This window comes from Aspergillus brasiliensis, assembly GCF_001889945.1.
Source record: "Aspergillus brasiliensis CBS 101740 unplaced genomic scaffold ASPBRscaffold_5, whole genome shotgun sequence".
NCBI classification, from domain to species: Eukaryota; Fungi; Ascomycota; class Eurotiomycetes; order Eurotiales; family Aspergillaceae; genus Aspergillus; species Aspergillus brasiliensis.
Genome location: NW_027137446.1, coordinates 64,007 through 91,834, shown reverse-complemented (window position 1 = coordinate 91,834; position 27,828 = coordinate 64,007). Strand labels below are relative to the sequence as shown.

General features: G+C 51.4%; 13 protein-coding genes across 13 annotated transcripts; 5 read left to right on the top strand and 8 right to left on the bottom strand.

The window, feature by feature from the left end:
• Positions 1 to 20: 20 nt before the first annotated feature.
• On the bottom strand, positions 21 to 1,736 carry ASPBRDRAFT_195030 (Zn(II)2Cys6 transcription factor domain-containing protein; the record flags this gene model as incomplete). The annotated part of the gene is made up of 2 exons (XM_067620822.1): positions 21 to 1,584; positions 1,651 to 1,736. 2 exons carry the CDS (start codon positions 1,734 to 1,736, stop codon positions 21 to 23), a joined length of 1,650 nt encoding a protein of 549 aa, XP_067479551.1.
• An 811-nt stretch (positions 1,737 to 2,547) lies between these two features.
• ASPBRDRAFT_54171 (uncharacterized protein) lies at positions 2,548 to 4,833 on the bottom strand (the record flags this gene model as incomplete). The annotated part of the gene is made up of 4 exons (XM_067627185.1): positions 2,548 to 3,735; positions 3,782 to 4,297; positions 4,348 to 4,375; positions 4,427 to 4,833. The coding sequence occupies 4 exons, from the start codon at positions 4,831 to 4,833 to the stop codon at positions 2,548 to 2,550; spliced, it is 2,139 nt and encodes a 712-aa protein (XP_067479550.1).
• Positions 4,834 to 5,115: 282 nt separating this feature from the next.
• ASPBRDRAFT_175256 (uncharacterized protein) lies at positions 5,116 to 7,076 on the bottom strand. Its single transcript, XM_067619800.1, has 4 exons — positions 6,538 to 7,076; positions 6,312 to 6,450; positions 6,149 to 6,257; positions 5,116 to 6,082 (listed from the first exon to the last, which is right to left on the bottom strand). Exons 1-4 carry the CDS (start codon positions 6,727 to 6,729, stop codon positions 5,221 to 5,223), a joined length of 1,302 nt encoding a protein of 433 aa, XP_067479549.1. The 5' UTR covers positions 6,730 to 7,076; the 3' UTR covers positions 5,116 to 5,220.
• Positions 7,077 to 8,996: 1,920 nt separating this feature from the next.
• On the top strand, positions 8,997 to 9,650 carry ASPBRDRAFT_123054 (uncharacterized protein; the record flags this gene model as incomplete). Its single annotated transcript, XM_067617568.1, has 1 exon — positions 8,997 to 9,650. The coding sequence occupies one exon, from the start codon at positions 8,997 to 8,999 to the stop codon at positions 9,648 to 9,650; it is 654 nt and encodes a 217-aa protein (XP_067479548.1).
• Positions 9,651 to 10,002: 352 nt separating this feature from the next.
• Positions 10,003 to 10,609, bottom strand: ASPBRDRAFT_123294 (putative cytokinesis EF-hand protein Cdc4; the record flags this gene model as incomplete). Its single annotated transcript, XM_067617584.1, has 4 exons — positions 10,003 to 10,034; positions 10,083 to 10,175; positions 10,227 to 10,367; positions 10,423 to 10,609. 4 exons carry the CDS (start codon positions 10,607 to 10,609, stop codon positions 10,003 to 10,005), a joined length of 453 nt encoding a protein of 150 aa, XP_067479547.1.
• A 1,004-nt stretch (positions 10,610 to 11,613) lies between these two features.
• On the bottom strand, positions 11,614 to 14,755 carry ASPBRDRAFT_124581 (putative C2H2 finger domain protein; the record flags this gene model as incomplete). The annotated part of the gene is made up of 2 exons (XM_067617707.1): positions 11,614 to 14,453; positions 14,515 to 14,755. 2 exons carry the CDS (start codon positions 14,753 to 14,755, stop codon positions 11,614 to 11,616), a joined length of 3,081 nt encoding a protein of 1,026 aa, XP_067479546.1.
• Positions 14,756 to 15,249: 494 nt separating this feature from the next.
• ASPBRDRAFT_534704 (uncharacterized protein) lies at positions 15,250 to 16,202 on the top strand. The gene is made up of 2 exons (XM_067627079.1): positions 15,250 to 15,988; positions 16,155 to 16,202. Exon 1 carries the CDS (start codon positions 15,387 to 15,389, stop codon positions 15,891 to 15,893), a length of 507 nt encoding a protein of 168 aa, XP_067479545.1. The 5' UTR covers positions 15,250 to 15,386; the 3' UTR covers positions 15,894 to 15,988; positions 16,155 to 16,202.
• Positions 16,203 to 19,960: 3,758 nt separating this feature from the next.
• On the bottom strand, positions 19,961 to 23,385 carry ASPBRDRAFT_123153 (nuclear import receptor MTR10; the record flags this gene model as incomplete). Its single annotated transcript, XM_067617575.1, has 8 exons — positions 19,961 to 20,049; positions 20,108 to 20,638; positions 20,704 to 21,129; positions 21,181 to 22,479; positions 22,530 to 22,620; positions 22,731 to 23,003; positions 23,063 to 23,155; positions 23,254 to 23,385. The coding sequence occupies 8 exons, from the start codon at positions 23,383 to 23,385 to the stop codon at positions 19,961 to 19,963; spliced, it is 2,934 nt and encodes a 977-aa protein (XP_067479544.1).
• Positions 23,386 to 23,427: 42 nt separating this feature from the next.
• On the top strand, positions 23,428 to 23,814 carry ASPBRDRAFT_102062 (uncharacterized protein; the record flags this gene model as incomplete). The annotated part of the gene is made up of 2 exons (XM_067616571.1): positions 23,428 to 23,475; positions 23,593 to 23,814. Coding segments are annotated over 2 exons (270 nt in total), but the record flags the coding sequence as incomplete, so codon positions are not given.
• Positions 23,815 to 23,850: 36 nt separating this feature from the next.
• Positions 23,851 to 24,264, top strand: ASPBRDRAFT_123848 (small nuclear ribonucleoprotein E; the record flags this gene model as incomplete). The annotated part of the gene is made up of 3 exons (XM_067617641.1): positions 23,851 to 23,994; positions 24,050 to 24,140; positions 24,212 to 24,264. 3 exons carry the CDS (start codon positions 23,851 to 23,853, stop codon positions 24,262 to 24,264), a joined length of 288 nt encoding a protein of 95 aa, XP_067479542.1.
• On the bottom strand, positions 24,045 to 25,404 carry ASPBRDRAFT_534328 (5-formyltetrahydrofolate cyclo-ligase). The gene is made up of 4 exons (XM_067627076.1): positions 25,226 to 25,404; positions 24,662 to 25,165; positions 24,208 to 24,593; positions 24,045 to 24,136 (listed from the first exon to the last, which is right to left on the bottom strand). Exons 1-3 carry the CDS (start codon positions 25,317 to 25,319, stop codon positions 24,472 to 24,474), a joined length of 720 nt encoding a protein of 239 aa, XP_067479541.1. The 5' UTR covers positions 25,320 to 25,404; the 3' UTR covers positions 24,045 to 24,136; positions 24,208 to 24,471.
• Positions 25,405 to 25,550: 146 nt separating this feature from the next.
• Positions 25,551 to 26,811, top strand: ASPBRDRAFT_41971 (uncharacterized protein). The gene is made up of 4 exons (XM_067624703.1): positions 25,551 to 25,780; positions 25,868 to 25,982; positions 26,058 to 26,236; positions 26,286 to 26,811. Exons 1-4 carry the CDS (start codon positions 25,664 to 25,666, stop codon positions 26,580 to 26,582), a joined length of 708 nt encoding a protein of 235 aa, XP_067479540.1. The 5' UTR covers positions 25,551 to 25,663; the 3' UTR covers positions 26,583 to 26,811.
• A 158-nt stretch (positions 26,812 to 26,969) lies between these two features.
• Positions 26,970 to 27,593, bottom strand: ASPBRDRAFT_124044 (uncharacterized protein; the record flags this gene model as incomplete). The annotated part of the gene is made up of 2 exons (XM_067617658.1): positions 26,970 to 27,375; positions 27,451 to 27,593. 2 exons carry the CDS (start codon positions 27,591 to 27,593, stop codon positions 26,970 to 26,972), a joined length of 549 nt encoding a protein of 182 aa, XP_067479539.1.
• Positions 27,594 to 27,828: the final 235 nt, after the last annotated feature.

The window sequence follows — 27,828 nt, the reverse complement described above, 5'->3', positions numbered from 1 at the left end:
TGTATTTATTAATGGGTATATCATCCTCTTTTCTTCGGCACAATGGCCTTCACGCACGACCACGACGTCAAATAATCCACGCTCTGCAGCGCATCCTGCAGCATAAAGTCCTGTCCACTCATAATCTGCTGCTGGATCCGCTCAATCTGTCCAACCGTAGACATATACTGATCCACCGTCGCAGAGGGCGGCGAGCTCCCAGCAGAACTGGAGCCCGAACCCGAAATTGAAGCGGAACGCTCACTCATTGTCGCCGGCACGTTCTCCGCATCCCGCTTAATATCCGCCTTGACAAACTCTAGCAGGAGAAACGACGCCCACTTCGATTCGAATAGTCCCTCGCGATGCGGCCACTGCTGTAGTACTTCGATGGCGCGCAGCCGCACGCGGATATCGTAGCATCCGAAGGAGATGAGATATAAACTGGGTAAGATGCCGACGTCTAGTGTGAATGCTGGTCGTTCTGGGTATTTCTGTAATAGTGCTTCCACAAGGTAGAGCGTTTCTTGGTACTCTGGGGTGTAGAGGTCGAGCACGGCGGGGTTCTTGGCGAGGAGACAGGTTTTGACGGATAACGTGAGGGCGCGGTGGAGGGTGTAGATGATGTCGGCGCCGCGTTGCTCTTTTCTCGTGAGTGTGGGGTAGGCGTGGGTGTAGAAGGGGGTGAACAGTTCGGCGTAGTGCGTTAGTTGTGAGAGGAGTTGGTATTGACGCGGGAGCAGGGCGTTGTAATCTCTTGCCACGTCGGCGGGAGATAATGGCCAGGATTGCGATGTGAATCGGAATACTCCACTGACGAGAGGCTCGATGGCTTGACGGGCTTCGATGAGGCTTGAGAATGATTCGGCGTTTTTCAGTTGCCATTGGTATTTGCCTAGTTCGTTGTCCACGCAGAGGACAGGCCCGTCAACGCCGTAGTATGTTGACTGGATGTCTAGCTGTACGAAGGCTGCTACTAGGCATTTCTCCACGGGTGATTCTGTCTCCTCGGCTAGGGGCTTCTGGACTTTGAGTTCGCGGAGAATCTGTAGGCCGCCTTGGAGATGGCGGCATGCTCGCTCGTATTGTCCCTGTAGAAGCTCGAGTAGCGAGTACAGAAGACAACAGAGCAGCATGACTTCTCTCAAGCGGGGATCACTCGCATGCCGTCGACTCAATATTCCGAACGAGCGGGCGGATTGTTCGAGCGCAAACTTCTGCCAGATATTCTGTCGAGTCTGGCCCGGCAATGGCATCCCCGATACCTCGACATCCTGGTGTACGGCGCTCAAGGCCACTGCAGCGTGGTAGACTGCCGGCTCGGAGTAACTGATCTGCAGCACGAGCTGCTTCCATAATTCTGAGTCGAATAGTTCGAGTAATCCGGGGATCGTGAAGTGCTGGAAGTGTGAGAAGCAGCGTCGCTCGTCGGAGGTTATCGCCCAGCGGAAACCGTCCGTTACTTGAGCGAGTAGATTGTGGGGATTACGGTACGGGTTATTAGTTGCACGGGGAAGTCGGTGGACGTCGTAGGTGCAGGAGCGCCCGGTTGATGTGCAGTTCTTGCATTGGTTGGGAGTTTCGTCGCATTTGATGCGGCGGGCACTTATGGAGCGTTGGAAGGATTAGCGGCTACAGCAGTCATCTGAGGAATGATTGATAGTGACTTACCGACAGGTGCGACACCCATTTCGTGACCGTGTGCCGTCTGATCTCCTCCGCTTCGTCGGGTCTGATGTGACGGCCTTTCGCGGCATGGCTGATGGATATGTTACGGATTGGGTAGAGTGAAAGAATGAGAGACCAATGTTCTGAAGAAAACTGAGACACGTGCAATGTGAGGGGGGCCTTGAGGCTGCGGTTGCAGGGCACTGACGAACCCCAAGTTGAGACTGGGCCAATCGTGGAACTGAGACACCAGCCGTGGCGGGTTATTGATTGTTAGTGAATGTCCCGGCGCAGTTAGCCTTGCGATGGGGTGGGACGGAGCACAGCAGCATCGCCATCACATCGACGGGAATGGTGGCCGAATCCACAGTGGAAGGGCCGTCCGGGAAAGCGGAGGGATTCGATCCACTGATTAGGCCCTACTAGGTAATGGAACAACGCAGCTAATATCTCCTCAGCCGGTGACAGGCAGACAGGCCGGTCGCCTAATCCAAATTGCTCTAAAATGGGCGGAGGCTGCTCGATGCTCCGCTTCGGCGCCTCGGCCCGGCATGGCGCCAGTGCGCCAATTGCACCCTCCAGATCGTGGAGTAAATCGTAGATTGGGGATTTGAAATACTGCTGCCTGTTGGTATCTGATAATGGTACGTGCATATTAGTTTATGTACGAGACATTGGCTACGGTGGCGGTATTCCGATCTGACGAAGTGTACCAGATCAATATACTTGCATTAGATTGGGCCACCTCTTCTCCTTGGGGGCTTCATTGATGAGCAGAGATGCTTTCACGTCGTCAAATCGCAATTGCTCGTTAGTCGATAGCCATCTAACCATTATCTCGATTCGCTTGAGTAGCAGCCGTACAGGCACACTAGATCGAGACTTGTAGTCCTCGTCACCCTACCACATCGGGTTGAAGTTCATGGTGGGCCAACCTGACTGATAAGCATCAACATCCATGACAGCTTGTTCAAATATGTCCGAATAGCCACCAAGCCCGGAATATGCGGTGCCCAATCCTTCCATGCCGGATAGCAGGTTCGGAATATCATGATTGGTTGACATGGAGAATGGAGGGGTGTCCTCCATGTCATTCGGCTGCTCTGCGCTGCAATGTTCCTTATCTGAATTCAATTTCTGTAACTTGGTTCTGACATCTTGCACAATCCACGGTGACGTAGCCGTCTTTCCAAGTTCAGATAATGCGGATTGATGCGCATCCCAGGCCTGGAGAACATTTCGCGCCATAAGATCAAAAAATGGATGGAATCTATACATATCTCCGAAGCGAATCTCGTAGTTCTCGCTCATAGCCTTCCACATCTCATGAGCATGCTCTTGTGTGGGTCGCTTCCTCAAATCTTGGATGATATGTAGATATGCAGGGAACGGGAAGTGCATGTGAACATGCCAGTGATACCGTTTTGTTAACGGTGAACTCATCAGCATGGTATCAGACTCGAGAATCCGTACTGCGTAAGAGCTGGCAATGTTGCGCTGCGCCTCGGATTGCTGCGTGGGCGAGAAGTTCGAGTAATGGTCAAGCAGGAGGTACTTTGCCAGAAAGCCCCGTATCGTCCAAATCGTCATGTAGTGAAGGGGGATCTCGGGGTTGCACAGTCGGAGATAATTGTCCTCTATCTTTCTCTCGAGGTCCGTCACACCACCACCTTCTAAATGCCTGGAGATTGCTTTGAACGACGGGTTGATATAATCTAGGTGTAAAGGGCTGTGCCGTAGAAACTCTCCCAGTTCGCTGCGTAAAACTACAAAAAAGGCTTCAGTTGGGCCCGCATGAGCAGCTGGCTGGGTCTTCATCTCCGGCTGTATATTGTTGTCAATCACATTGAGGGGAGTACCGCAATCCCATGTCGGTATCAACATCGTCGTTTTGCGATCTGTCATCTCACCAATGCGGTTGTCAAACATGACTAGCGACCACCATAGTCTCCGGCGCATCTCGCCCTCGAGCGCGGGACACCTGGCATTGGACTTTTCATCCTGAATGTTCAAGCGTTGGGCAATTCGGATGGCAACTCCAAGCATTGAGGATAACGACCTCGGGTCTGTTTCAGACCTCGCAGACACCTAGGAGTGTTAGGGGCAGAAAGGGTAAAGTAACTCGGCGACTAACCAGATAAAGTAGCAACGCTGTTAGACACTCGCGATTGCCGGTGCGCAGAACATCACAGTTGAGCAAGGCTTGCTGGCATCCAAATTGATATCCTTGCAAAAGCTCTTTCCGCGAAGACCCAAACGAGGCTCGGCACTCTTCGTCATCGAGACTCATGATAGCGGCGCTATACACACTGAATAGGAGTGCTTCCAGTTCCGGGCTTATACTAGTTAGATCGCCCAGGGCGTCAATGATGCGTGTTTGAAGTGTCGGCGTGTGTGTGACTTTGAGCAGCGGGTCGACATTGTCCAAGTAAATCTGCCAGAGCTTGAAGATCCGGACTTGATCGGGGTGCAATGTCGACAGATCCACATTAGCTTTGCGTGACCCAAAGACAAAATTGTCATCATTGTTTTTGTATGCCTCATCGAACATCTTGTTTATGGCGGTCCCTCCCACAGTGTCCTGCGAGCCACTGGGATTATCGCCATCCTCACTGTCATCATCATAGTCACCATCCTCAGCATCTAGGGGCTATAGTCCACTGTCAGTCTAGTTCAATCAGACTCACGAACAACACATACCGCTAGATTGAGCACCTTCCAGTAGTTCCTGTACAATAGTTAGCGTGACCCTGAAATACCTTGCTGCGGGAGCCACAACTTAGCCGCATATACTGGCTCAGCCTTGACAGCTACCCTCTCCTTTGACTGGCTTGCCTCCCCGACGGTAGATTCTTCAGAACGAGCATGTTCTACGGACTCTGGAACCTCACTGCCTTCTGCAGCAGGCGTATGTAAGGGTTCAAAAGCTATATTATGCTGGCGGAGCAAATCCTCATACCTCCGAAGACGGTCCAGGAGCTCTCGTTCGGGGAACCTGCGACGCCGCGGGCGCGGGCCTAGAGTGGGCACACACTGCACGCCGGCCCGAACGCAGCTGGCGCAGGGGAACTTGCGATCGCATTTCACCTTGCGCTGCTGACACAGCACGCAAGCAAGTACACGTGGTGATCTTGCAGCTAGTCGTGAAGAAGTGGGCGTGGAAGCCCTTTGCTCTAGTGGGGGCATGCTGATGATGGGGTGGATATATTGGAGATGATCTATTCTCTTTCCATGGGGAGTGGAGGGCGATGATCGGCTTCCGGGCCGCGGAGAGACGCGCTTCGGGTTTACTCGCTCTTCCGTCAGGTGACCGCTGCCTCCTGTTTATGCAGTGGAAATCGACGCTTATTCTATTCTCAACATTATTGGAGGCTCTTGCTCGCCCTGCTTTAGGATTCATCGACTAGTTGAAGTGATATGTGGGTAGACAGTTCGAGTCACTACAGTCACATCTATCGGGGGGGGGGGGGGGGTGAAAATCTCTATATACTATTGCCTCGCAAATACGGGGTACAATCTGGCGCACTGAATGAGAGTAACCCATCTTCCTCTGTTCAATTGTTCCAACATTTCTTATAGCTTTGCCCTGGCCTGCGCTTTTCCCGCCTTACCCTTCATAAAGTATTTGTCCATTTGCGCCAGCCACTCATTTGGTATGGACGATCTCTCTTTGGCGGTGAGTTCCAACCAGCCTTTCTTGATCCTTTCTTCTTCCTCGTGCCATCGTTCAGTCTCTTGCTTTATCCATTCAGCAGTAGGTCCAGCGACTCCTGCCACATCTTCAAAGGGGACGAAGTGTCCGGCGTGCGGTATCAGTACCTCCTTAACGCGGCCGTTCTTGTGCCCACCGCTACCTCCAACTCCTGTTCCAGTCCGCTGGATCTTCTCTGCTCGTTGTTTCGGTGCTGCCATGATACTCTTTTCGCCAAAGATCCATAGTACCGATGGCCGGACGTATTTGAGTAGTCTCCATAACAAGATCGGTTCATAGCGGTAGAACGGGACGCTTTCCGAATGGCCGGTCACATCGGCATGGAATGTGGGATCTCGTAAGTAGTCTGATTGCTTGCTGCTGTCCTTGTCCAACGGTTGGAGGCCGATAAAATTGGAACGTAAGCTCTGTGCGATTTCTTGGTCCTTTGTAGTGGCCAGACCGACCATGGCCTCGGGGTCACCAGTTCCGGCTGGATTGGCCTGGGGATCTAAGTCTCGGAGGCCATATTTAAGCCAGAGATCAAGACAACGTGTGTCCCATCCTTTGAGTGCCTTTTTAAAGTAGGAATTTGCTTCGGAACGGGATTTCCATGTATCCTTCTTAATCAGGGCGGATCTCGCAAAGCTTGGCCCCTTTCCAGAAAGGTATTCACTCATTACCACTGGTTCTATGAGGATAAGCGAATTGAAAAGCCGAGGGTGCATCAGGGACAGGCCCAACCTGGTAGATGGAGTTAGTGTGTTGAGGCTCGAATGATATATGCTACCATTCAGAGGGAAAGCCTACAGTTGCCCAGCTCCGATGCTATGTCCTACTCCAATGATGGGTTTTGGCATATCGGCTTTGAATTTATTGATCATATAAAGCAGGTCTCGGCTGTGGTCGAACCATGATGCTATGATGAGGTTAATTTGGGTCGAAATGGCCGGTAGATAAGTCCAAGGCGTACGCTCATATCCTAGATATTCTGCATTGATGTCCGCGCTGGCAGCCTGTTGGGCTGAATCTGTGATCCAGATGGAGCGGATTCGAAGTCCCTGGCGGCTTAACCTATCGTACAGCTCCTCCCACAGCGGCTCATTTAATTCCTGTACCATTGGAGAAACTTAGCTCACACTCTCTGGTGTCCTATTCTTAAGTACGCTATGCTTTGCAAGCATAAAGTCATGACTCACTTTGGGGGATCCGACAGTAGTGGCTCCAATGATGGTCACATCACCAGGCTGAGGATTTGGATTTGACTTTGGCGTGTATTGCTTGACTGCAAGCTTAAGTGCATCATTTGTACTACGAGTTGCGCGAGCATACTCTCGAATATGCTGGCACTCAACAATATGCTCTGTGATGTTAAAGGAAGAAGTCTCCATATTTGACTCGAAGTTTGGAAGACACGGATCAATGGCCGCTGACGGAGACGTGCCAGTTATATAACCCCCACATCTGATATATCAGACTAATAAAAGCCCAACTGGTATTTAATTCGGTAGTTAGTTCACCGCAGGTTGCCTTGGCCATACGAGCTGGAGCGAATGAAATGATATGGAGAAGGCCATCGCTGCCGCAGTACGGAGTAACTTCAGTCCTGACTCGTTTCTGTCTCCACATGGTTGTCATGATCTGGTCTTCAGCTGGCACTACGACGCCGATTTTTCTCCATAGGCCGCATGCGGTTATCTCGGCCCACTTCAATTCTGTCCCCAGGCTGAGGAGTCAAGATCAACTGAGCGCATGGAGACACTGACTCGACAGGCCCACGCTCTCAAGGTAGGCAAGCTATGTGTTGTGCGACAGCTACTGCAGATCGCTTCCATGGGATCCGGGTCAAGATCCCAGCCAGCCACATAAACAAGCCCGACCTGAAGACTCGTTTACGGTTCAGGCTGAGAAAGTTTAGTCGATCGTAGATACGTGCTGAGGGCCCCACAGTTCATTGATTTCTTGGCTTAGCGTTGGATACGTGTCGGTAGTCGCTAGGGGATGGGCTGCGATAGGTGCCGAAGCGCCGCTAGAGCGGGTGTGGCTGCTTCAGAAAACAAGGGAAGCAATGTTATCCGAGCCGCCCTGGGACTACCGCGATAACAAGAATTCTCCCAGCTAGCCAAATCCATGTACCAGTGCCTGACGCCTTGTTCCTGTTCACAGCCGCATTACCCAAGGATCCATAACATGCCACCAAATGTGTTTCCGCTGGTTTCACAGCAGCATCCGTATCGACCAGACATCTACTGTGCCTTGGACTACCAAGCTGAGAATCGGTTATGCCAGGTGTTGATAGCCACTTCCTTGTCTTGTTTCACCGAAGCCCAGTCTGCGGACCTTCGGAATGTGGGATTTCGACGGGACGGCATGGAAGATGAGGCACTTTGGGTAAGACAAGGATGCCTTTGCTAATCGACAAGCAGTCCGAGCAATTTCCATTGGCTTTCTATTAGTTAGTCCGTATGAAGCAGGTGTTACAGTGGCTTCAGGCTTTCGTGAGTGATAATGATGAAGGGGCCCGAGTTCTTCATAAATCGGATAAAGGATCCTATCCGTCAAGTCCGGAACGAGAGATAACATTAGTGATCTGGGTAGGTGCCAAGAAGCTCCTATTGGACCAAAGGAAGAACTAAGATCGTGTGCATCGCAGGCAGAGTTCGATCGGCAAGCGGGTAACAGGGTAATGCTGTAGACTCATCACACCCTCGTACAAGCTGTCTTCGAGAGCATTCTGCATCTAGTGTCTCGGAGTCGACACCGAAAGATCACCAGATCTGAGCACCGACGGTCATCGATAGAGATGACAAACAAGATGATCTGCCCAGATAGAGCGAAGAATAGGAGAGGGGACGATCACGTGGAATGTCGATCAGAGGGTCATCGGTTTGGTTCGGATACTGCCTTCAATAAGCAAATGTGCAATCGAGCAAAGATACTACTAAAGTAGTGCTCTATAAGGCCCGATGTCACTGTCGGGATATGGAGAATAATTCCTCTGCTGCCTGTCAAATGCATGGATTGCCCGCATGTGACCTGCTGCAAATGGCTAGTAGGATCGCCTCAGGTTGCATTCGATCTTATCCCATGCGAGACCCAGCAGTCGAGGACCCGAGAATCTATACTTATGGCATCATGCTGTAGATGCAACGATCTGTCGAACCTGCTTGAATGATTGAATCTAGTAGATTAATATCTTCTTCAATCATTGCTACTGAGTACTGTTTATTGTTCTGGTGCAAGCAACAGTTGAAATTACTACCAATACATATAATATCCAGATTAGTACCACAGCAGGCCGCCTCGGAAATGGAGCACATGCTTGCAAAATGAACAACCAGGAACATGAGCTTTAGTTTAAACTCCCAGCTACCAATTATACCCTGTAACTAATTGAGTTGTGTTAAGCATTAGTTTCATATTAATGAGTTGCTAATTAGTACCAAGTGAACACCAGGAACCAACCCGTTATCGATAAGCCGAAAACCTCACACCCAACATTGAACCTCACATCAATCACCACCATCACCGATACCACCAGCTTCCTCTTCCAAACTCACCACACTCGCCAATTAACCAACCAATACAACTATACCCCACCCCCAGAATTACTCTAATCAACCCATCACTCATAAAGAAAACAATCTGACATCCAACAATGGCCTCAACTCCAACTCCAACCCCAGACGACCCAACCACGACATCCTCACAATCACAACAACTTCAAGAACAACAACAAGGACACCATAACTCTCCCCGCCTCCCCGTCCAAACCCACCACTGCCGCTTCTGCAACCACCTCCTCCTCGCCACCACACGCACACTTACCTCCCTCCCACGACGCAAATCCCCCGCCAAAGACGGAGCTCTAATCCTCCCTCTTCCAAACGACCACACCACCGATGAAGACGACGACGACGAAACTACCACATCACAAACTCAACCTCCCAAGAATAAGAAGAAGATCCAAAAACACTACACGATCCTCTTATCCACGACCATCCCGGATCGCAAACATACTCTTGTACGGAGAGAAGATGGGTTCGAGAAGAGGTTGTTTCTACGGTGTGGACGGTGTAGAGTTGTGATGGGGTATTTTTTGGATGAGGTGCATTTTCTTTCGGGGGATGTGGGGAAGAAGTCTGGTGATGGGGATGGGGATGGAGATGGGGAGAAGGAGAAGGAGAGGAGGGTGGTGTATTTGTTGCCTGGGGCTTTGGTGGAGACGGGGGTTATGATGCGGGATGATGGGGAGCTGGAGAAGGTGGTCAAGGGGTTGGATCGGGAGTGGGCGGGGTGGTTGGAGGGATAACTTATCTATCTATTTATCTCTATATATGTTTGTGTTTGATGTGGTGCTGTTGGGTGTGGGGTATATATATGGCTTGGTTGTGGCTGCCAGTAGCTATGGCTAGGGTGTTGGAGTGAGAAGTGATTGTATTGTCATGAGTCGATTGTGTTATTCATATCTGTGCTGTACTTCATATACCATGTATCATTTAATTTATTTATGTTTATCCGATGCTGAATCGCGCAATATCCCATATACAATGCACTATAACTAAACTATGCTCAAGCCTTCAACTCCGGCACGGCTGGTAGGAGGTTCGCGTCGTAACAGAAATCATCAGGAACGTCAGGAGGGTATCGGTATCGTGTGTCGTTTAGTTCGCCAGGATGGTGCGGACGAGGTCTGCTGGTGTTAGCTTGACTCAAAGAAAATTAATATCTGGTATAAACCTACCGGTGTAGTTGATCTCGCCGGAGCTGGTGTCGACGGCCTTGAGCAGCTCGTCGACCTCCTCATCCGACATCTTCTCACCGAGATTCGTCAGGACTGTAACCATTATCAGCATCACTCTAGTCAACCCATCCTGCTTTGACATACTGTAGCGGAGCTGTCCCACACCGATAAATCCGGTCATGTCCTTATCAAACACCTGGAAACCGCGGCAGTATTCTTCGGGCTCGCCGGGGTCACGGAAGCCTCCAGGGCGGTTGAGGACCTTCAAAAACGACTCGAAGTCAACTGCGCACAAGAATGTTAGAAACCCATCAGCCATCTCGAAACGGACCAAACGTACAGTCTCCACCGATGGACTTCTCCAGATCCGCGATCTCCGCCAAAGTGGGATTCTGACCGCATGCGCGCAGGAGGTCGCCCAGCGACTCGAGCGCAACCTTGCCGGTACCGCGCTTATCGAAGAGAGAGAAAGCTTCCTTGTAGTTGGTCGAGGCCTGGTCATGGTGCATATCTGGTGAGCGGGACATCTTGAAGGGAAAATCACAAGCGCAAAAATGCGGGATGAAGAGTAGAAATCAGAGATGAAATGGATGAAGGAAGACAGGGAGATGAAGAGTTGTCGATGACGGACAAGCAGCCACGACGACTAGTGAACCATGGAAACGAGCAAAGGGATTGGATGGGCCGACGAGGGGCCGGAATCCAATGGATCCAACCACACGAGTTATCCACGAGGTTGACCACAACAGTCAACAAACAAGGGATACAGAGTCCGGTTGCTCGATCCTGATGCCATCCGGACATCCGGACAATTCTTCTCCCGCCAGCGAGGGATAGTGAAGCTTTCAATTGACATTGCAGTGTTGTGAGACGGCCACGTACCATGATTGTTGTCTTGTGTTGACGGTGGTAATTGCGTGAGAAGTATGCGGCAGCGGGCTGCGAGGGATGGCGCCAGGGGGATGTAAATGACGATCTAAACAAACGGAACGGCAATGGCAGTAGTACCAAGTATGGCGTGGAATGAAGGAGGAGGGCAGAATGAGGGAACAGGGAAAGGAGAAGGGCGGGCGGGATGGAGGAGAGAGCTCGGCGGCACTGTTTGGCCGGTTGTTGTTGTGGTAACCGGACACCTCAGGCACAGCAGCCCCTATCCGATCTGCGCTTCTACTGATATGATAACATCATTCTACTCTGCTAGCCTTGATGACGCATGATGACTGGACTGTCTGCAGATACACAAGTACTCTGTACATATATTGAAATGATTTTAAACATGCAACGCTATCCATCCCATTGGTATCCAAGTCATAACACATGTGCAAAGTTTTCAGACAGCCAACTCAATGTAAGCCATACAGAAGAATACAGCAAACAAGGCAGCGTGTCCTGATGACCTCGCCGAGCCTTGTCCAAACTGAAGTACATCCCATGTACAAAAGAACAGAATCCTCCCATGAACGCTATATACACACATATGTAGAAAAAAAAAATCAACAAAAGAAACTTCTGAAGAAGGAAAGATGATATATCAACAAGCTGCTCCATTCAGCTTGTCGATACAACTGGTGAGCAAGTTGGCAGCTTCGGCCAACAACTCCCAGCGTGTGTTGGTGAATCCATCCCGGAGGATCAACAACAAGCCCAGGCAACGGTTGCGTCCTTGCATCGCTTCCAAGTCGCTGGGCTCACGCACGCCGCCTACCCGGCGCAGAAACTCCTGCATATCCTGCCGCTGCGCAGCAGGGGTGTTCAACTTGACAGGAGTCTTAATCGGCCCCTCGAGTGCATATCCATAGCACCACACCACTAGAGCCGCAACGTACAGCACCCACGGCCGATTCAGAAGATAATCGTCACGACCCGAATACAGTTCCCCATCCTCGTTCAGTGCGCGTTTTTCATCCAGCAGGCACTCCGATAGAAACTTCAGCGCATAGAATGTGGCGTCGCGGGCTGTTGCCTTGGTAGCCCAACGGTCAACCATCTTTTCGCGGGCCGCTTTGTAGTCCCGGGGAGTGATGGACCGGCCCATGAGCCGACCAGCCCCAGCAAAGATCTGGCAATCGACAATATCAACGTGGGAAGCCATGTGCGCCAATCCATGGAGCACGTCGCGCGACTCGAAGACGTTATCGTCGTCCAGAGGATGTCGGGTACGGTATCCACCAGGGAATGATCCGGACGGTGGCTGGCCCAACGCTTCATCAAAGTCTCGTCGCCAATTGTCAAAGGCTCGCAATAGTGCGGACCGCCATTTGTCCCGGCCTCCCAATGCTGGTGGTCCACCCAGTGAACTCACCTGGAGGTCTCGTTGATTCATGTGCCAACTGACGCTCAGCAAACCGGCCATGAGAATGGTACGCCCGAAAGCATTTGTCCGGACTCGCTGTCCGTTGAGCGTCTTCTTCAGGCCGTCTAAGAACATGACAGGCTTGACTCCGTTGGCGTGCAGGCTCGATTGCACACGAGCAACCTCAGAGGCGCTAGTCGCAGACCACAGCGCCTCATCACAGGGCAACGGTAACCGAAGCTCGTGAGCAACCATCTTAGCCGAGTGCCCAAACATCGTGGCGTGGGTAGAGTCCAAAACAAAAGCCGCAAAAGCCACGCGCCTCGTGGCCTCGGCCTTGATCCAGTGAGTCCACGACTCTTCAGCCACAAAGTCCGGCGCCAGCGTCGATCCAGAAGCTGACCGGGCCTGCCGATCGTCTCGCAGGCTGGCAGGAGAGTCTAATGCTGAGCGGCCAATCAATGAGCTTCCACGTCGCATCAGTGTTAGTGTGGTGTCGTGGTGGATATGCGCCCGCTCGTGGAGCGCACGAGTGGAGTACATCTTTTCATAGACCTCAAGCAGCAGGAGGGCTTGGAAGATCCACAACTTAGCCGGGGGACGAAAGTCCGCATCCATGAAAAGCTCCGTTCGGAGATGCCAGGCGATAAAGTTCGCCAGCTCAGCTGCCGCCTCAGTTACTTCCGACCCGTGTATTCTATCCAGTGTGGATGCGCCAATGGCCATCACTGCGAGCAAAAGAAGATTAGGCGCTTTATCTGCCACGAACGTTGGACGATGGAGAATGGGCAACTGAGAGTGGAAGTGGTACCAATAGGAGCCGATGTACATCTGCATCATGCGCAGACTGAGCACATGGTCGTCGTCGTCAATGTCGCCGTCCATCAGAGCGTCCTTGCGCTTAGCAGACACGGCGTAGAAGGCCTCGTTGAATCTCGAGCTCATGAGGGCCAGAAGTTCCTGTCTCTTCTCCTCTGACATGATGGCGCGCGGTGACCCCGGATCCAGGATGCTTGTCACACTCATGGGGTGATGTGGAATCACACCACTGAGGAAGCTCCCATACGCAGGATCGCTCATGAAGAATTGGTTCTGCAGTTGAACAGCGTCCAAGTAGTTTGGCACCACGTTGGCGGCTGCAGGATACCCCATGGACGGGGAACCCGTAACGGGATCATTAAACAGCCAGGCCGTGAAATCATCCGCCATTGCGAATGGTGACCGGTTGTGGGCTTCGCCACCAAAAACCGGGTAGACACAAGAAGCCAATGCGTCGAAGCCGGCATCTCCCACTGACGGCCCGGACGTCATCATTTCCGACATCGACTCCAGGGTTCCCCGGTCCAGAGACGTCGAAGCCGACGTCGCCGGAGCCATCGATATGTCTGTATATCCCCCCACAGGTATTTGTAGGCCTGAATAGGATGTGGGATGAGCCAGTGAAGGGCCGTCAATATCGTGTGCGATCGAGCTTGTTCCGGCTAGGGAGTGGTGCGATCGAACTTCGTGGCTCATGTCTCCCGAATTGGGAGAGGATTTGCCAGCAGAGTGACCGCCGAGCGCAGTATGAGGCACCGCCTGTATTTCGGGAGGACTAAACGTCGTCGTGCTTGACTGTCCTGGGGGAGAGCTGAGGGTATGATTACTTGTACTGTTCGATCGGGAAAATGTAGGGTCTGATAGGTCCACGGCATGATGGGAGACCATAGTCTGGTAATTGAACCCCTGTCCAATGCCCACAGATCCCGTGGGCGATGATATGTGTACGTGCTGATTTGATGCCGTCATCGGAGGGACTGTCATTGTCTGACCCTCCGATGGGGCTTGGACGGGCGTATAATTGGAGGGTAGCGGGATGAGTGTAGAGGCCTGGTTGGTGTTCACCTGCGACATAGTTTGAGATACTTGCGGCTTTTTTAAGTTGTTGCTGGTTGCTGCCGTCTGCGCGAAGTGATCGCGCTTCTGTAGCTGCGATCCCTGGGTGGTGTGGCGTTCTCTATGACGGATACATAGGTCTTGTCGCACGAAGGAGCGGTAACAGTCGGGGAAGTCGCATCGATAAATCTGCTTGGGAGTGTCTAGAACAGCCAACAGTCAGTAGTTGCTCAATAGCTCTTCCTTCAAGGGCTGCGTGCATACGGTTCAGTTGGTGGCGGTATAAATGCTCGGCTCGCGAGTAACTCTTGCCGCACCCCTCGAATGTGCATTCGAACTTGCGGTCCGTCTGAACCTTTCGGGTCCTCTTCCTCTTGCGCGGGGGGCCATTCATAGCTGCATGTAGCGCATCATTTTCCGCCATCAGGTCGATCTCTGTGCTCGAATTATGATCGCGTTTAGGCCCCGAACCCAGCGGAGTCATTGTAGCCAGAGCCAAGGTCATCTTGGCTGAGAGATGCAGGCAATAATATATCAATTGTTTCGAACCCTGGTCTTTCCTCGATACCACGTGTAGATTGTTGCGCCTTAGCCGACACCCTGAAGATCACCCGCAAAGATCTTGCTCGGATAAGAAACGTTCATCAGACGGACTGAGATAGACGATGCTTCTCATCGGCAGACGGGATGTCGGTTCGGAGGGCTCAGAGAGGAGCGTGCGCCCGAGTGTATACTGACATAAGGCTAAAAAAGGAGCGGGCAGAATGTGGTCTCGTAAACGGTGGAAGGTCGCCGCTGTCTGGGCCGATTCAAGACGCACGGGGAACCCCGTGGGGAAAACTCGGCGGGCGGGAAGAGTGAGCGGTTCGGAAAAGGTTGGGGAAGTCCGATAGCAAAGGAACAATGCGTAGGATAAATTTGAGGAAGATCTAGGTCTTAAGACAAATGATCTATATGTCAGAAATTGATTTGTGTAAGTATGAGAGAGAAAGCCGTTCGGAGAAGAGAGGTTGTACGATGGCTGGTGATGGGGGGGAAACGGTGGAAGAGGGGAAAAAGGCCGAGTGAGCAAGGGCCCCCCAACAGACCCCCAGCTGTCAGTCTGCAAGCAAACGAGGGTGCACAATGGATGATGGATGATGGAACCGGGAGAGGCAGACAAGAGTCAGACCCAAGGAAAAGAGAGAAGAGAAGAAGTCAAAGCCAAAGTCAGCCAAAGACACGCACCCGGGGAGAAGCAGAGCCACCAGACCGGGAGACAGTGGTCCCTTAATAAGTTAATATTTCTGGTGCTCGTTCGGAGGTGGGGCAGCCGGCACTCTGGAGCTTCAAGTGAGAAAAATGGAGGATGGATATCGGATGTACCACCAGTTCAGTGGTTCTTCCTGCACCTTTCCCAAGTCGTACGGAGACTTGTTAACTTGTTTCTTCTCGTCTCTTCCATCTCTTCCCCTCCCCTCCTGCTCCTCTTTGCTCCTTTTTGGATGGTCACTCCACCCGGTGAGAGTCTCGCCACAGATTCCACCACAGCCGCGCCAGTGGTGCCCGGTTTTGCGACGAAAAAGAAACGCGAGAAACGAAAATACGACCTCTCGGAAAGAAGCAAATTGAAGGCTAACTGGGTCGTGGTCATCTTTTGCTGAGAAGAGAATGGCCGGAAAGTGAAAGGAGGGGATGCGGGCGGGACAGCGATGGAAACCGACGATGGTCCATCTTCATTGGCTTCCACCAAGTTAAGGTATTGGATTCAATATCATTGGTTCTGCACCGAACACTCGCAGAAGCCAGCTAGAACCAGAAACTGACCACGGTCAGCCCTCCTCCTCCTCCTCTTCCTTCAATCCTGGGCGCCCCGTGCCACACGGCACTGTGCTGACATGCTACCTCTAATCCTAGTTGTCTAGGTTTTTACCGTCATACAACTCATACAAAGAAGCCTGTCCCCTGGGCATTCCCCCTGTTCTCATCACATTGCAGGTGACATTGAGGCGGAAACACCCTACGGGCTACATAGTCCCTGACGCTAGTGGTCCCAAGAAAAATGATTCGATCAGCTAGGAATTTTGCTACCGGAAAAATAAAATTGAGCTGGAAATGAAAGGACTGCACGAACTCGCTCCACCCTTTCCCCAGTTAATGCAGCCCAGGCCAAAACGGTGCAGGCGAATATGCATTGCGGCAGCAGCGGTTAGTCCCCAGAAGATGGATGGTGAGCTTCATACTGGATGGCCTTGTTCGCGGCAGAGGCAATCGGGCGATCCTCCATGCTCTAATTCCCGATTTGTAAGGGATTGGCCCCAGTCAATCATTACTGTTCATGTGTCACTGTCACTGTCAACTGGAACTTTGAAGTGCGGAGAAAAAAGGGATGTGCAGGCTCTGGGTGGGCACGATCCAGTTCGGAGCGTCATCAGCACATAGACATACATACAGCCGGGGAGTGCGACTGTCAATCAGGAGCAGCGTTACGCACGACCTGCTGCTCCTACTCTTTTAACTTTGTGCATTAGGCTCAAATGGTACCTTGATTGGCAGGTTTGATCTCCGTTTCCCTTTTTCCTGGCCTTCCTTTCAGCCCAACCAGCTTCGTTTCGCCTCGAACGACGGGTCCAAAAGGCAGCCTAGTGGCAGGTGTCCACCTAGTTAAGCGTGGTTTTCAAATCTCGGAAAGAGGCAGCTTACTGACCCTAATCTGCGTACGGTATTCCCATAGACGCATCATGCGCCGCCAGCAGAAAAAGAAAACATCGTGTTCTCGAACGGCCGCAGTCCAAGTGTCGTCAGACGAGTCTCCTGACGTTCGGCGGATGGCGTGCTCCGTACCTTCTCCCCGGATCAAGACCGCGGAGAAGGATCGTTGGTTCAGGAACGCAAAACTTAAGATACTGATATGATAAGAACATCGACTGATTTGATTCTATGACAGATGTCTTATGCCATATCGGTGCCCGTACGCATTCCGCCAGCGCGGAAGTCTCCGATGCGGTACCAGTGCGCCGGTAGCCTCCCGGCCACAGCAATGAGCACCACACAGCCACACTTGCCACAATAATAGCAACCGTACTAAAAAGTCGCAGTGGAATAACGATCACCAGAGTGCATTCTGGCCCGTATAGCTATGGAGATCGGCTACTCTGAGTGGCTGAGCGACCATTTGACTATGATTTCTTGACTCAGACCTGTTCCTGCGCCAAATATGCCAAGGGATCTACCTGACCCGAAACCGAGCGAGTTCTAGCGGAGTAAACCTCAATATAGAATGGCACTATACTAGCAAGCGATACCGGTGCTGGTGGTGCGGAACACCACCTCACCCTCCCGAAGAAGCAAGTATCACGGACAGCCTGAGAGGAAGAAAAAAAGCAATTATCCCCAACAAAAATACTCTTTCTCTCGTCCGAACATCGGATCTAGATCCCCGGCACGCGTCTAACACGACCCTGGATCATTTACAGGCATATTCCAAGTGGGTTCATATTCCCACACAACGCTTAGTAGGGGGTCCACCAGCCAAGAAAAATATATCTTTGACATCATGGGCTCAGCCCCAAAAAGCTTCATGAACTGATGGCCCAATGAGTTCGAGTACAATTCATGAATTGTCTGTCTTTCGATTGGATCAATAAAATTCTCTCTCGCCATTGCCGCGTGCATTTTCTTTTCCTCACACACCATCCCGAGTCACTCCTGTACTATGCCAGTATAGTACCTACCACTTAACTAGTCGTCGCAGGTTGCCTGTCTGCCCTACGGCGTACACCGGCATCGTACCACTGAGTAGCCACCCATTACAGCAGCAGCCGGAGAGGGGAAAAAAAAAGGCATCCTTGATTGTAAGTAGGGACAACTCACAACTCATCGTTTGCAGAAGCAGTACGGAGTACACCGTACATCCCCAGCATTCCCGGACAATGACTATGTAGAACAATCCCTCCAGCAACAATACCCTGAACCAGCCACCACTCGGATATAATAAAAATAAACAAAGTCACTAATCACCTATCCTTCTAACCCAACCAGGTAATTTAGACCTACTATCCACCTGATCATCAAACCGGGTGAACCACACAATTCTGACCTAAACCAGGTAAGTAAGCAAGCAAGTAGGTAACTGACTAACTAGCTGACTGACGGCCCCTTAGACCAATCCTTCCTCCCTGCCTGCCTGCCTATTTAGTACTTCATAAGCGAGCGAAAACAACTTAGGCTGCAACTCACTCCTCCTGAGTACCTAGATACCCAGTAGCATAGCGTAGCAGCTGAGAATGAGATGTACCCAGTACCCACAACGACCCCGAAACCTCAGCCTGGCTACTACGGACTCCACTCCATACTAATCATCACAGATCAATATCCACTACTACGTAACTCTAGATAATCAGAGACCCATCAACCATCAATCAATCATCCTCCGACTCCGAGTCAGAATCATCCTCAGATCATCTCACCTCACGAACCCAACCCAACCCACAACCCCGCCATGAATCGCAGCGGGTACTAAATAATTACCCAAAAAAACCCCCCAAAATAATCAAATATGACTGGCCAGTACCTCAATATGAACGGGTCCAAAGATCAGCTGAACAGCTGAGATTTCATTTTATTCTAACTATCTCATTGGATAATAGAGAGAAAAATATTCTGAAACGAAGCTAACTGGTGGGCAATCATAGGTCTCGGGTTTACTTTATTCTATTCATCTCTTTTATTTTTATTTATATTTTTATTTAATTTTTATATTTCTTATGGCGGTTAGGTAATTCAATTCAATTTTAGAACATGAGGATCTACTTACTTATGGGTCCATCCCATATACATACTTGGTATTTAGTGTGCATGTAGATAGTAAGTGGAGTGGTTTGTAGACTAGGTTGTGTATGTGTGTGTGTGTGTGTGTGTGTGTGTGTGTGTGTGTGTGTGGGTAATCCTATTTTAGTATCCCGGGATTCGTGAAGGGGTTGGTTCTCAAAGATGGAAAATCTCTGCATGTCATATGATATGATGATTGTAATAATGATAGTGAGGCATAGTGGAGGCATGGTCGTGGTAGGTCATTGGCTCTTGAGGGTGAGATAGTTAGTACTACTATCTCACTTCTCTATGCGGACACTGATACAAAATCCTCACTGCCCATGACATCCAATACTAAGGTAGACTTCGATACAACGGTGGAATATCTAGGGCCTGTTCGCCGGAAAGCATTGGTCTAATTTGCTACACTATAAAAGTATTGTCGATTTACAAGGCGGGTGTTCAGGGGTAGTAAAAGTAAGTAGTGGCAAGGAAGGAAACATGCGAGCGCGCTTCAATCGCTCCCTCCCGATTCGCAAGCGGGTCCCGCTGGTCTCATGCGCGGGCTCGCCCTCCATACTGCAAGAGTGCTTCGGGTTCTGAAACAACCGCATCATATCGTATACGGGATGATGCTGGGAGATGAGGGGGTGGGCGCGGGAGGGAGGGGAAGGGAACGGAGGGCAAAAAGGAATACATGATTGGGCAAAGATTTTTTAACTTGATTCTCAACGCGTGCGAACGCTTGATGATCTTCGGCCGGGTCGCATGACGTGCGCTAATCTTCCATGGACCATTGCCGCCTTCCAAGGGCTGAGCGTCGTCGTCGGCAGCTGATGAGATTCGCTCTCCCAGCATCCTTTGCGCTGAGCGGTTCCTGACTGGCTCAGTCCTGTCCTCCATTCCTCCCTGGCACAATCTATCCGCTAAACCGGAACCGGGTCGCCTCCAGCCGGCCCAATCCTTCTCTAGGTGCCACGTTTCGTCGACGGTATGAGTTGGTGAAGTCTATATGTATCTGTCAGCCAATGTAAAGCTTGCGAGAGAAGGGCTAGATCCACCATACCTTGAAGAAGGACCCGAATTTTCCGCACTTCACCCGAGTGGACCTTGTCGAAAATGCCCTTCAACAGCCTTTCCGCCTCACCTTGCTTCATTGTGCCCGCGGGAAGCATCTGTAGTGTGGACTGAAGCCAAGTTCCTGCCTCTTCGGGCATAAGTTCGAACAGCATCATCATCACGCTGGATGCATCGGGGAAACACTCTCCCGGGAACGAGAACATCATACCCGTCAGGATATGCTGCGTGAGTAGCTGGCCTTGCGATGCAATCAGCTGCTTCACGGCCTCGCGGATCTCTGGCGGGTTCGTGTAGGACTTTCCATCTGCAGTAGTGAATTCGGATACCGTTGGCTTATCGAAAGCGAAGCTAAAGAGATCGTGGTAATAATGAAGGGTGGCCATGAGGGGATCAATCTGTTGGAGGGTGAGAGCACTGAGTGCGGCGGAGAAGATCGGCACGGACAGCGACGAAGTGACACACTCCTTAGGGTAATACCGAACGGCGTCGGAAGACAAACGATAGAAGTCCTCGATCACTGGTTGTACATGATTAGCCTGAGGCGCAACAAAACATCCAATTTCCAGCTGGTGAAGCACCTACCATCTGGGAGGTTTTCGGGGGGCAGATCATTCAAGGTTCGCAGGAATGCGACCGCCTGCTGCTCGTAAAACTGGAAGACAGCATGGCTAGTGGAGGGATCGACGAATTCAGCACCCTCGGAAAACTCGCGCACGACAGCATCAGTGGCCCACAGGAAGCATCCTTCTCGTGATGCCTCGAATCCGCTTGCAAGACTCTGCGCTAGCGTGGGTAGAAGCGGAGTCATGGCCGTGCGATAGGAAATGATCATGTTTCTCCAGCAACGGCAGACTCGCTCTAGAATCGGCGTGGACGAGGTAAAGTTCATCACGATTGTTGTCATGATTGGCAAGATCTCGCCGCAATACTTGACTGCGGGGTTTTCTTCCCGGGGTGAGACGTATGGGTTCACGACCAGGATGAAGATCGTAATCAACTGGAGATGATCTGCCATGTAGTTAGTATGCAGAGTGCCTGGCTAATTTGGAATGTACCTACCAGCAACAGCCCGCTGGCCCTCTTCATCTTTAGCGTTGTTCGCTAAGTTCATGATGCGCGCCATAATGGGGTCACAGAACAGCTTCATCGTCTCGTAGATCTTCTCCAGTGGCTGCACCGCGACCACAGCTGCCACACCCTCGGTCACCTCTTCCTGACTAGCCGGTTTCAGCTTGTCAAGGACTGACTCATAGAAGGAGTGTAGCTGGGCAATGTGACCTCCAAGCAACTTCTGGCAGTCCGTGCCCAGGAACTTGAAGGCCAAGGCTGCGGCCTGAACTACCTCTGGGGAGCTGTGCTGGAAGCCGGAAATGACATAGTTTAGTTGCGCCTCCAATGTCTCCGGGTGCTGTGCAGTCCACTCTGTATAACGCGCTAGCGCCATGATGGCCTGGAATCGCACTTTCTCTTGGTTCGGTATCTGCACGATGAGGGGAATGACCTGTGTGAGGACCACATTTTCCTCAGGATCGACCATACGACCCATAGCACGCAAACTAAAGAGGGGCGCTTCGAGCTCTTGCCAGTTCGGAACGTGTTCATCGCTGGACTGAGAGGCATATTTGGAGACCCATTGTTGAATCAGCTGATAAGCCTTGGTCAGGCACTCATTGACCCCAATGACCGCACAGCAATCCTTAAGCACGTCTCCCATGGAGTGCCGGAAATGCCGAAATTTCTCTTCTTGTTCCCGATCGCCACCGAAAAGGTCCGTCTCGCCCTCTTCCGGCCGCGGGTACTCGAGGTGCTTGACCATGATGTCCACGAGGCTAGAGAAGACATCACTGAAGCAACCCCGTGCATCCGCATATCGTTCCAAAGTAACATATTGCTTCAACTCATACCAGAAGACGAAAGTAAGGGAAATCGCGTCCCGCTCCCAGTCGCGAGCGCAACATTCTAGGACAGCCTCGACCAGCCCGCGGAAGTCAGTCGGCAGGCGTGCCATCAAGACCACCCAGGCCTCGCCAGCTTCGGCAAATAGCCTTGTAATACCCCTGTAAGCATCTGTGTCTTCCGCTTCGGCGAACTCGGCAATCTTGGGGCGCAGGGACATTAATCGCGGATACAGGGCCTGGATGATTGGCAGGGAATCATCGACCTCCCGAGTGTCTCTATACAAGGTGCACATGCTGTCTACTGCAGACTCGAATGATCGGTCGTCATCGAGGGCCTTGAGAATCACGTCCATTAGGGGTGAGTCAACAATCTTCGCCGCCGGAATCTCGCGCATCCATGAGGTGATACAGTCAAGCAGACGGGGGTTAGTGGACGCAGTGGCTAGAAGTTGAGACATTTCTTAGCATATCAACATTTCCGAAAAGTCGGTCGGTGGGCTGGGCACATACGGGATGACTGAGCATATTGAATCAGAAGGTGCATAACCTGTTCGGCATTGTCTTCCAATAATTCTCTCGTCCTGGAATCAAGATCTTCTTCCTAAGTTACGCCAGCAGGTTAGAGTCTGAATGGTCGCGGTATATAATGTCGTTGCCGATCGCGTAGGAAGGGGTTGTAAACAGGTGAGGTGCTGATGCTGCCGGACATACACTGAGATTGATCTTGCGACCTTCTGTCACTTCTTCCGGGAGAATCTTGAGAAACTCCAACACACAATCCCCCGCGCTGCTCCCCAGTGCCGCTCCAACTGTGGGTAGGACATCCTTCCAGTCCAGCATCTGAATGGCGAGGCTTGCCAAACAGACGCAAAGCTGTGTCTGAATGGGCCGAGGGCCTGCGGCATAAGCCACGAGCAGGTTCATAACGGAGTCTCGGAGGGCGAGTATCGATTCCGCGGGTAGCTGGTCAAGGTCGAAGACAATCTTGGACGGTCAGTACGAGAAGCCAGTACCGCATCATGTAGGCCACGGGATCGCTTCACCTTTCCTTTCAGTGTGGTCGCTGCGAACAACTTGGCCTCGACAGGGACATCGGGAGACTGTAGCATTTCGTGGGTGATAGTCCATGCTTCAACCTAGAGAGAAGCCGGATCATAATTAGCATGCATTGTTATGGACGGCGTGGGAACAATCGGCCCTGGGAAGGAAGAATGAGGGGTAGGGATGGACGGACTGATTTCTGGAACTTCTCCAGGAACTCATGAGCGTGTTCTTTCTCCGATCGCGACACATTTCCTGACATAGTAGTGACTGCCGCGAGGACAGCACCAAAGGACTGTCCTGCGGACCCCTCCTTGCTGGCCATCTTGGACGAGGAGTGGGATGTTTTGGATTGTTAGAGTTGGGAATGGGAGAAGAGGGGTTCAGCCAGGCCGGGAGGCTCAACAGCTATGCAGTGCGATCATGAACACTCATTAAACAAACATTAAAAAACAAGCCGCCTCAAGGGAATCAGCGCTAAATCTTCAGCACAGTGGCGGAGAGAGAGATCGGGGGGTAAGTGACTGGGTAGTGGAGGTGGGATGTGGTGACGATCGACCCAAAGGGAAAAGTTGGTGAGCCGCAATCGTCCCCCGAGGCGGCAAGAAGGATGGAAGCTTGCTTCACCACCTTCCCGATCTTTCTCGACCTTCTCTCCCAGCACCACCCGCCTATCAACCACCACCACGCGTTTCTTTCTCGATCAATCGAACGGCATTACCGCCTTCTTGCTCCCGTCGCCGCCCTCGCCTCTTCATACCCTACACATTTTTCACATTCAGCCATCACAATGACCGGTCGTGGAGGCGGTGGAGGCGCTCGCAAGACCCTGCTTGCGCCGATTCATTTCATTTTCAAGCTTCTCCAGCAACGGTCTACAGTCTCTATCTGGCTCTACGAGCAGCTTGCCTTCCGCATAGAGGGAAAGATCAGGGTGAATAGATCGTAGCGACATGTTTGCGTGACGTTTGGCTAATTAACTCGCGTAGGGTTTTGATGAGTTCATGAACCTTGTCATTGACGATGCAGTGGAGGTCCGCATGGCTACAAAGTCCGAGGAAGAGAAGCGGAGACCACTAGGTATGCAGCAATTTATCTCTTGTTCATTCCCTCTGGTGACGCAATGCTGATAATACCCTTGAACAACCTAGGTCAAATACTGCTCAAGGGCGATAACGTGTCTCTTATTCAAGCCGTGCAGTGAATTCAAAGGGGCGTTTAAGGATTTCGGAAGCCAGGAAAGGGAAAATCAATTATTCATCTCCGACTTCGTGCTGTGATACGATATCGTTTGCATTTCTTTTAAACACTTTTTACGGGTTCTCGCTGGAGTACAATTATCTGCACATTATTGTCGCATTAAGATGAAAACATGGACATGAAAGGGCTCGCGTTCTTTTTGCACATCCGATCAGCGTTGGCGCACGAGGCATCGGTCATCGCCGACCATGAGGACGTCTACTAGCCAGTCGTGATCCGCAACCGGGATCTTTTCGGTCGGGGCAAGCACTTGTTCTTTGAGAGCGAGCGCGACTGTACGAGGGGTTAGTGGCGGAATATTCTCTGGTTGACTGTTGTCTTCTGGAATAAATATGCCTTACCCAGTAGAGGCAGCTTCGGTGCCGTTGTTGTGCTCTCGGGACCTTTGGAGTACCTTGTCAGGAAATGATCATAGTACCCTTTCCCATGGCCTAATCTTCTGAATCCGTTATCAAACGCCATTCCTGGCATGACGATCAAATCCAACCCATACGGTCCTTGCGTAGAATCTTCCGGCTGCGGTGAGACTCCCTTGCCCCCGAAGCAGTTCCTCTTGTGAAGCACACTTGCTTGCGAAAGCGATGGAATTCCCCACTTGTCCGGCTGGAGCGATCTGAACTCGTCCATAGATTCTAGCAGCAACATATCCATGACTGAAGTCTTCGGCTGTGACGACAACTCAAGATTGTGTATATAAGGCACGAAGACTTCCTTGCCATTAGCCAGGGCATCCTGCACTATAGCAGTCGTAGAGAGTTCGCCGGCCGGCATGGACAGATAGACCCCAATTCTCTTCGCATCCCGATATTCCTGGAGAGACAGTAGTTGATTCGTAGCGATTCTGGCTGTGGGAGGTCAGTACATGCCGCGACCATATTGAGCAGAAGCGAATCGAGATCCCTGACATTGGTTGGCAATGGAGTCGGCAGGGATCTGCTGGAGAGCATCCCGCATCCTCCGGCGGAGGTCCCTCTTTGCGACTTGCAACCCAGCCATCATCCTTGTCCTTGCTTGCGCGACAGAAACGCGGTGTTCGCAGAGATGGGAGCGATTGAACAAATCAGTTTGTCTACGCGGTCTGCCCAAGGTGCTTCACCTAGTCTGGTAGATAGCCGAAGCGGCGTGGCTTGGCAGGCGAACATGTTTTGGCGGATGATTTGCATGGCGGTTCACTGTTTGATCGGCAGGGCCAGTGGCACGTACCGGGGGAGCTCTTGTGTACTCCACCCTTCAAGGGCCGCCTGCGTTGCGCCTTTCGACGCATTCCTCTCGCGCTCTGCGATCTGCTTCTCCCTTTCCTCTGTATTAATTCTCTGTTCTCTTCTCATTGGTATGATAACAACATGATGGCTACGTACTTCTTCTTCGGCCTTCTATTAACCGCTGTTGGGGCCAGCAGCAGCGCATCTGATCTAGAAGGAACATGGACAACCAAGTCCCGCCAGGTTGTGACAGGTCCGGTATGTTTTGCGCCGTGTTGATTGTTTACCAGCTTCGATGGGCCAGCGCTACCTGTTCGCTGACCGTTTGACCTTTCCTACTCATAGGGCTTCTACAATCCTATTGATGATAAGTTCCTCGAACCCAATCTCACTGGTATCTCGTACTCCTTCAATGCCGATGGACATTATGAAGAGGCCTACTATCGTGCCATTGCCAATCGTTAGTCCCAGAACCCTCGTAATCATGATATCACTTGCATTTCTCCGGTTCTGACATGTCATGATCAATGAATAGCTCAGGATCCTTCCTGTCCAAAGGGGGTTATGCAATGGCAGCACGGTACCTATACTGTAAACAGCGATGGGTCGGTGGACCTGACTCCGATCGCTGTCGATGGACGCCAGCTCTTGTCAGATCCTTGTCAATCCTCTAAGGGGACCTATACCAGATACAATCAAACTGAGCACTTCGAGGTACCTGCCCTCTGCCCATTTGTCATTTGATAACTATTGACGGGTATAGTCGTTCGCTGTCTCAGTAGATTCATACCACGGAGTCCAACGCCTTGACATCAAGAACTTCGATGGATCGCCGATGCATCCAATGTATCTTATATACAAACCGCCACAGATGCTGCCCGCGCAGACGCTCAATCCAAGCTCTCCCAGCAAGAGTAAACGCCAGGTCGAGGGAGATACTGGAGGTCGCTTCAGCATAAAGAACTTGATCAATGAGGAGAAAGTTGGTGACCCCAATAACTGGCTATGGCTCGGTATATTCATGACTACGCTCGGAGGAATCACCTTGCTGCGATCTTAGACGAGCACAAATCTTGCACGTTACCGCGGAGCAAGCATGAAGCACGGCTGGACATGAATGGTTATGGAGTTCGGACTATTACTGGGAAGGACAAACAGGAAGGGATAAATAAGGTTGCTGATTCTTGGGATGACATATGATATGGCGCTGGGAACTCTCGTCTTCTTTTTGTTTAGCACAGCACATCTACTTAACTTATCGTTTGAGGACATGCGAGTTTCGCTTTGTGGCTTGTTTTCGCTTTGCAAGTTTTATTGCAAACCACCATCTTGCCTAATGAACAATCTTGAACTTTGATCCTTCGTGAGCATTTCATTGAGGGGGGAACCACGTAACTGGTCGGATATGATGTATTATACAATATTATACATGTCTGCATGCCAGCCATTAAGCGGAGGCAACCGCTTCTTTGGCAATTCTGGCGACTTCCGATCTCTCGGCGGGTTTGCCATCCAGGGCTCCTCCAGGAGAAAAGAGAGATTTGAGCAGGAATCCAACCTCAACCTTCTTGCCCGTCTCCTTCAACTTGGCAAGTTCCTCGGCGACAATCGTCTTGATATCGTCCACGCTCATGGTTTTTACCTGGGCGCCATATTCTTCCAAGATCGCAATGTGCTGGTCCTCACTCTCCTTCAAGTCGGGACGGTTCTCGGATTCGAATTCCTTCGCAGCATCCTTCGAAGCAGAAATACGCTTGCGAATCAAAGACAAGAGTTGAAGGTCGGTCTGGATGGGGGAGTTCGTTTTGGCGGCGTTGTTGGTTTCGGAGATCAAGGCGCGAAGGACATTTAGCCTGGATTTTTGCGTAGACCTCGTCAGCATTGATGCGCAAATATCACTCTGAACCTTAGGGCAGGATTAGAGGTACCTGGCCTTATCCTTCGCTCTCATGGCAGTCTTGAGATCGGTTCTCAATGTGGCCATCAACGGCGGCAGAGTCGGACCAGCAGTGGAGTTCCAGCGCACCAGGCGCAGACCCAGACGAGATGTGAGACGCATTGAGGGAAGCATGGTGAAATTGAATGGCCAACTGTGGAGCAGTAGAATAGCAGTAACACTCTTCAATGGCACACCGAATTACTGGGCTTTGCGGTGTTTGCTGCGGGCATGAAATCATGGGCGGAGGAAAAGCAACACAAAGGCGGAGAGAGCTTGGGCAGGACCTCACCTCCGGGCCCGTGCACAATTTTGTTTCTCTTCCTGCTCGTTTTACGGCTCAGGCCAGTCATTATTCGGTCTGATCAAC

Excerpts from the sequence above, each read along its gene's own strand:
- ASPBRDRAFT_175256 (XM_067619800.1), bottom strand. The coding sequence starts at position 6,729 with ATGGAGACTTCTTCCTTTAACATCACAGAGCATATTGTTGAGTGCCAG. Across the intron at positions 6,451-6,537 it reads CTACTGTCGGATCCCCCAAA|GAATTAAATGAGCCGCTGTG; the intron begins GTGAGTCATGAC and ends CCAATGGTACAG. Across the intron at positions 6,083-6,148 it reads AGCATCGGAGCTGGGCAACT|GTTGGGCCTGTCCCTGATGC; the intron begins GTAGGCTTTCCC and ends TCCATCTACCAG.
- ASPBRDRAFT_534704 (XM_067627079.1), top strand. The coding sequence starts at position 15,387 with ATGATGGAACCGGGAGAGGCAGACAAGAGTCAGACCCAAGGAAAAGAG.
- ASPBRDRAFT_534328 (XM_067627076.1), bottom strand. The coding sequence starts at position 25,319 with ATGATGGCTGGGTTGCAAGTCGCAAAGAGGGACCTCCGCCGGAGGATG. Across the intron at positions 25,166-25,225 it reads CGACTCCATTGCCAACCAAT|CCAGAATCGCTACGAATCAA; the intron begins GTCAGGGATCTC and ends GACCTCCCACAG. Across the intron at positions 24,594-24,661 it reads ACCGAAGCTGCCTCTACTGG|TCGCGCTCGCTCTCAAAGAA; the intron begins GTAAGGCATATT and ends CCCCTCGTACAG.
- ASPBRDRAFT_41971 (XM_067624703.1), top strand. The coding sequence starts at position 25,664 with ATGATGGCTACGTACTTCTTCTTCGGCCTTCTATTAACCGCTGTTGGG. Across the intron at positions 25,781-25,867 it reads GCCAGGTTGTGACAGGTCCG|GGCTTCTACAATCCTATTGA; the intron begins GTATGTTTTGCG and ends TCCTACTCATAG. Across the intron at positions 25,983-26,057 it reads CTATCGTGCCATTGCCAATC|CTCAGGATCCTTCCTGTCCA; the intron begins GTTAGTCCCAGA and ends ATCAATGAATAG.